The following is a 5759-nucleotide window of genomic DNA, read 5'->3' on the forward strand; positions in this document are numbered from 1 at the left end:
AAAAAAAAAGCAGTGGGGGAATGGCGTAGGCGGTATTTTGATCCGCGGTCTAATTTTAGCTCGGTATCGGCTTCAAATAGAAACTCCTCCATAAATATTCATGAATGGAGGGAAGAATCTGCTGCTCTGTGAGGCGGAGATGACAAACAGAGAGCGAAAGAGAGAGAGGAGGGCTCTGAATTCTACCTGAAGGTTATTTTTAGCTGCAGTGTTGCCTTTCTGGATTCACATGCGAACGGAGGTTAAATTTAGCTGCACAGACAGAGACGTGTGGAAATACAAACAGATTCATAATCAGAGCACGCGAGGAGAGCAGCGGGCGCAGCATTAATACAGAGATACGATGAGAGAGATGGGTTAAACTGGAAACATGAAAAGGTGAGGAGAGCGTGACCATCTCCTCACCTCAGTAATTTGAGATTAAAATACACACATTGTAGGCGTACATCATTGGGACTCATTGTTTGTATTATTTACACATAAAATTATGATTTTTTTTACCCCTTGCACACACAGCCTGTCTGTCATTCGTGCACGCTCACTCTAGCAGCCACGCTGGCACAGTCCCACTGTACTGTGTCTGACATTTTAGTCACTCGCACTTTCTTGGCCTTATTATCTGAGTCCCTGGACTTCTGTGATGCAGTCAGTGTGTCTGAATCTGTCACATGGAAATCAGCTTCTGCTGTTATGTAATAGCCAGTAACACACCAACGTCTTGGGGGGGAGAGTACTGCAGAACGCAGCAAGAGAGGAATGAATGCAGTGTTTTCATGCAACTGTAAAGGCTGGATTGTAGCAGCACAACTCTGCAAATGCCAAAGTTGGTCAATCGCTCATGGATTGGAGTAAAAGGTAGTCATTCATGGAGCCAGCAGATAGTTGTGGTTTTGCTCAGGTTGTGTCAAATGTCAAAAACTGTTGACCATGTGAAAAACACATTATTACTCCCCACCTTCTATACTGTGCACTCACTGAACTCCGACTTTGTTAGCTACACCTCACCAACTGTTTGTTAATGGAAACATCTGCCAGTTGAATGGCAACAACTTGGTGCAGGTAGGCGTGTAGCCATGGTCACTTTGAAGTCGAACATTTAAACCGAGCATCAACTGCTGTATGCAACACAGTGTACAGTGAGTATATATGCAACATGGCAGTTGTTAACGTCTTTCAATGTGTGCATTTTGTTACACTCTAGACCCCACACAGCTGCACAAGAATCTGATTTTGTGGTAATTGTATCACTGACATTTTGGGTTTGTGTGTTATTATTCTCTAACACTTTGGAACCCATACCTACGCCATGAGATTTTTATTTTGAAATATTGGTTTCCCCGTTCTGTTTATTTGAAAGGGATCAAGTGTGTCTCAGCATCTGCCCTTGCAAAATCCTTCATGTTCTGCTAATGGTTGTTTTACTAAAGTGTGGATTTCTATTCTGGAGCTCCTCACGCTGTTTAGCAAAAGGAGATGCGTTGCCAAACGGAGCTGCTGGCCGAAAGTCTCCGAGGCTCAGAGCAACGCTGTGGGAAAGTAGAAATGTAGATCACAGGAGAAACATGCCTAGACTGTGAAGAAGGACCTTGCCGTGCCTTCGTTTGTTGTTTTCCTCTGTAGTCAGACGGTGTTTTTCAGGAGGAACTCCTCTTCACCTGACGCTGCGCTATTTTTAGACTCGCCTCTCTCGTGTAACCCACGTCAGTACTGTGCTGCTATTTTTATCTCTGCTGTTCGCTCACAGTCGGGATTCATCTGTATGTACACGCGCGCACGCGGACACATACACATACTTGTATCACGAGAGCATCACATTATCTAAACACATTTCATGCCTTTACTGTTTCTCTGCATGATGATTGTGTAGCTGTGGAGTTCAAGTACGTCCAGGCTGGTTGCCTGACAGCCTCAGATTTCGCTTGATTCGCTGTTTCAAATGCTATACTATCTTTTAATGTTAAATATATTAATAATGAAAAATGGGTCCATCCTGCCAATCAGCTGCTCTTTTTTGGATCACTCTAATAACACACTTAATGGATTTTAGCGGTTAGTTATCCTATTTATAAATCAGCTATAGCATTGCATGCAGCCACCAGTGCTGAGAGCTATTCTTCCTCTTTGGATCTCATCACCTCCTCATTTTGGTCTCAGTCTGACTTGGATGTGTTTTCTTATCCACCATTGTTGCTCGGCTTGAATTGTGGTGCTGATTTTAGCTTACTTCCTGAGCTGTGAGCTGAGCTCATATATATCACAATGTCTTATCCTTTTTTTGTCACCCTTCTAAATTTGAATTTTGAGTTTTTTTTACTTCTATGTTACTCTATTTCCTCTTCAAGAAAGGACAATATCAGATTGAAAGCTTGTGTGATAGAAGTCTTTATAAGGTCTGTAGCGATGTTTTAGATATGAATATTCCATCTTTTAGTAACTGTGTCCATGTTATTGGCACCAGAGGAGCAGCAGTCTGGTTAACTTGTAACTGGAATTTTGTAAAAAGTTCGTCTGTCAGTTTGGTCTGAAGGGAAATGCTTATTCCCACATTTATTCTCCCTTATTCTTTTTATTTTATGGCTGTTGCATTTATACTGCCTGCAGCTCTTAATGGAGCTCGTTTTCTCACCTCAGTGCATGCTGACCCACTTGACCAGCTACTCGGTGTATTTCCAACAACGCTGTTGACAGCTGGTTTTCGGTTGCTCCTGCCTGATGCTGCAAACAGTCACAAAGTGCTGAACTGTATTTGTTTGACAGACTCAGGGATATAAATTCATACACACCAGCTATTGTACACATAAATGCACACATTGCAGATATTCTGTGGGAGATATTTTATGGCACTGTGTGTCTAAGAATGGAAAAACAAGCTTTCCAGGAAGCATGGACAGTTTGGATGGATTCATTTCTTCTATTTCCTTTCCTGATCAAATCTACAAGCTGGTAAATTCCTAAATAGCCTCTTAAGCCATCTAACCTTAATAAATTCTCTTTGCATTTATGTCTTCTTAGTTTTGATGTGGAGAATGGATTGTCTGTGGGACGCAGCCCACTGGACCCTCAGGCCAGCCCTAACTCCGGTCTGGCCCGACCGACTAATTTCCCTCACAGCCAGCGGAGGGAATCTTTCCTCTACCGCTCTGACTCCGACTTTGACCTTTCACCCAAAGGTCCCTCCAGAAACTCCTCCACTGCCAGTGACCTGTAAGTCCACCAGTTGAAACTGTTAATCCTCTGTCTCTATGTATTGAGAGGGGCCTAAAACAATCCCTTTGGATAAATCCAATGCCCCGCCTAGGAATCTTGTTGCTTTACATGTAGTAATCTGTTGATATCAAGTTCTCTAAAAGTAAAAAAGAGCTTTTTACATCTGAAAAACACGGGTAAAAGTTTTCAAAGTATCAACAGCCATTCCTGATGCTGTGCTTTTTATCCTAAAGAAATACCACTAGGATCACATGGATCATATTTGCATTTCTGCTTTTCTGTTCTTCTCTATCTGTTTGAGCTCAGAGGTTTCCGGGCTGGAGAAGCAGTTTTGTGCCTCGATTTACGTGCTGGCTCCCTTACCTGTTTGCAGTTTGAGTTCTGAAGCCAAATTGTCACGCAGTTTAACGTTTTTACTTGTTTTTCATAGAGTGAGGAGGACTGTTAAGAAAGGTCCACCTTGAGAAGACTGAGCTTTCTCAAATACTTTATTAGGACATGCTATGTATTGCTTGCAGCTGTTTTCCCATCACAAAGTGCTTGAATGTCAAATCTATTCCACTGGGATTCTAAAGAAAGGAATATTTTGTTTGTTTTTCTGTGTGTTTCAGTTACATCCCCAAGCAAGACATTATAGATTTCACGCTATCTAAAAAAAAAAAGAAAGAAAGAAAGAAAACCTTCAGTTTTGTAATTGAAGCAGTCACAGATTTCTTCAACCTCTTGCCTATCTGTTTTTAAAGGGAAGAAAGCTTGAAGCATTGGGAAGTCAACTGGTTGTCATCTCGGTGAGAAGAACATGATAAACAAAATAAATTAGGGCGAAAATAAACCCACACTGGCTCTGTCCCCTGAAGGCCTCTTCTGCATTCCCTCTGGATGGCTTCATGATCATTTCCCTCCTTTCTCCCGATGACTAAATATCAAAAACCTCTCTTGTGACCCCTGTCAGGCTCTCTAAAACACCCCGTTCTGTTTTGTTTGTTCTTGCATGCGACGCTTAATCAGAGCGGAGTCAAGTATAATAACACACTTTTGGGTTTTTTTTACTCATATTTAACTGTTCATAACGTGTCGCCCACCCTTTCCACCTCACCCCGACTGTTTCCTCACCGGCCTCACTAGAAGCAGTGCATGTCTTTAATAAATTAAAATAAACTATAATAGATACGAGGAAGGTTTCTTTTTATCACTTTTTGGTATCACAGTTTAGGGATTTATAGTTGAGCTTCTCAGTATTTTGTGTTTTTTCATGCTTTTTTCCTCTTGTGTGTCTTTTCTGCAGACATACAGAAGACATGATAGTCACACCGTTTGCACAGGTGAGTCCTCTGAAATCTTTTCCAGTCAGCCTGTTTTACTTATTGTGTTATTTGAAAATTTGGCAGATGGACAAATTAAGAAAAAAAAAAAACAGCCTCCAGATGGTATGAGACTGGGTTTTAGTGCTCTACCGGAACATCCCCTCAGGATCATGTTGGCCCTGCGACAGGATCAGCATCCCGCTGGTGTTGCCTAGCTCTTGCGTGGGATGTGCGTCACTCCTGTGCTCACTTTACACAGTGAAAGGAGCTGAGAATCCAATACTGCTGGATCATGCTGTTTAAGATATGCATGGTGGCAGATAAGGCTCATGCATGGATCAAGTCTGGACATCTGATACTCTGTGGGCTTTCTCCTCATGCTGAGTCAGTGTTTGGTGACAGATGCAGTGGCAGACGTGACCTAGAGGAGTGTCAGTGATGCTATGAAAACATCAGAAAGGGAGTGGGGGATGCCTTTGGGTAGCACATCTGCCAAGAGTGGAGAGCCACAGTGTCAAATGATAGTCAGTGATTTGTGTTGAGAAGCACTTGTTCAATGAAAGTGGAAGCTTTTATGAGCATTTAAAGCTACACTTCATCACATTACAAATGCGTCATTTGATGAACTCGTACATTCACTCCTTTGTTCCTCTCGTAGGTCCTCGCCAGCCTGAGGACGGTCCGAAGTAACTTTGCCGTCATAACCGGCCAGCAAGATCGCACGGCCAGCAAGTAGGCGTTTTGGAGACTTCCTAAGTCTTTTTGCTCTTTCACCACCAGACTTGTGTCTTTAATATGTTCACTTTGGATGGTCTCTGTCTACAGAACACGATCTTCAGGCAGCAACCCACCATCCATGTGCAAGACCAGCCTCGCAGGTTGGTAGCGGCTTTGGAATGAGATATTTACTTATTAGCCCAAAATACACACTGGTTAAAAAACAAACAAACAAACAAAAAACACATACACACACACACAAACACACACAGATGGCAAGGATATTAACACGATTGGGAATCGGGAAATCTGGGTTACTGGAAACACATCACAGCTGTTTAATTAGTAAGCGAATGTTGTTCAACAACACATGAAATCCAGTGGTGGGCAAGTATTCCAGCCATGTGCCTGTAATGATGATTTTTTAATGCTTATTGTAAGTCACTTGTATCCTCATCCCATGGATACAATTACTATGAAACAAAATGCAGCTCAATATTTGAGAGGGAAATACCATTAACATTTCCTCCC

At 42.2% G+C, this 5759-nt stretch overlaps 1 protein-coding gene across 1 annotated transcript in view; it reads left to right on the forward strand.

The window, feature by feature from the left end:
- The window catches only part of LOC102212849 (cAMP-specific 3',5'-cyclic phosphodiesterase 4D-like), a 48609-nt gene that overhangs the window by 36678 nt on the left and 6172 nt on the right, over positions 1-5759 (forward strand). The window contains exons 3-6 of the mRNA XM_013911506.1: positions 3013-3204; positions 4493-4529; positions 5170-5243; positions 5337-5393. Coding sequence (XP_013766960.1) covers positions 3013-3204; positions 4493-4529; positions 5170-5243; positions 5337-5393 — 360 coding nt within the window. The remainder of the gene's footprint in view (positions 1-3012; positions 3205-4492; positions 4530-5169; positions 5244-5336; positions 5394-5759) is intronic.

This window comes from Pundamilia nyererei, unplaced genomic scaffold (assembly GCF_000239375.1).
Source record: "Pundamilia nyererei isolate P.nyererei 1_Seehausen unplaced genomic scaffold, PunNye1.0 scaffold00004, whole genome shotgun sequence".
Lineage (NCBI taxonomy): Eukaryota > Metazoa > Chordata > Actinopteri > Cichliformes > Cichlidae > Pundamilia > Pundamilia nyererei.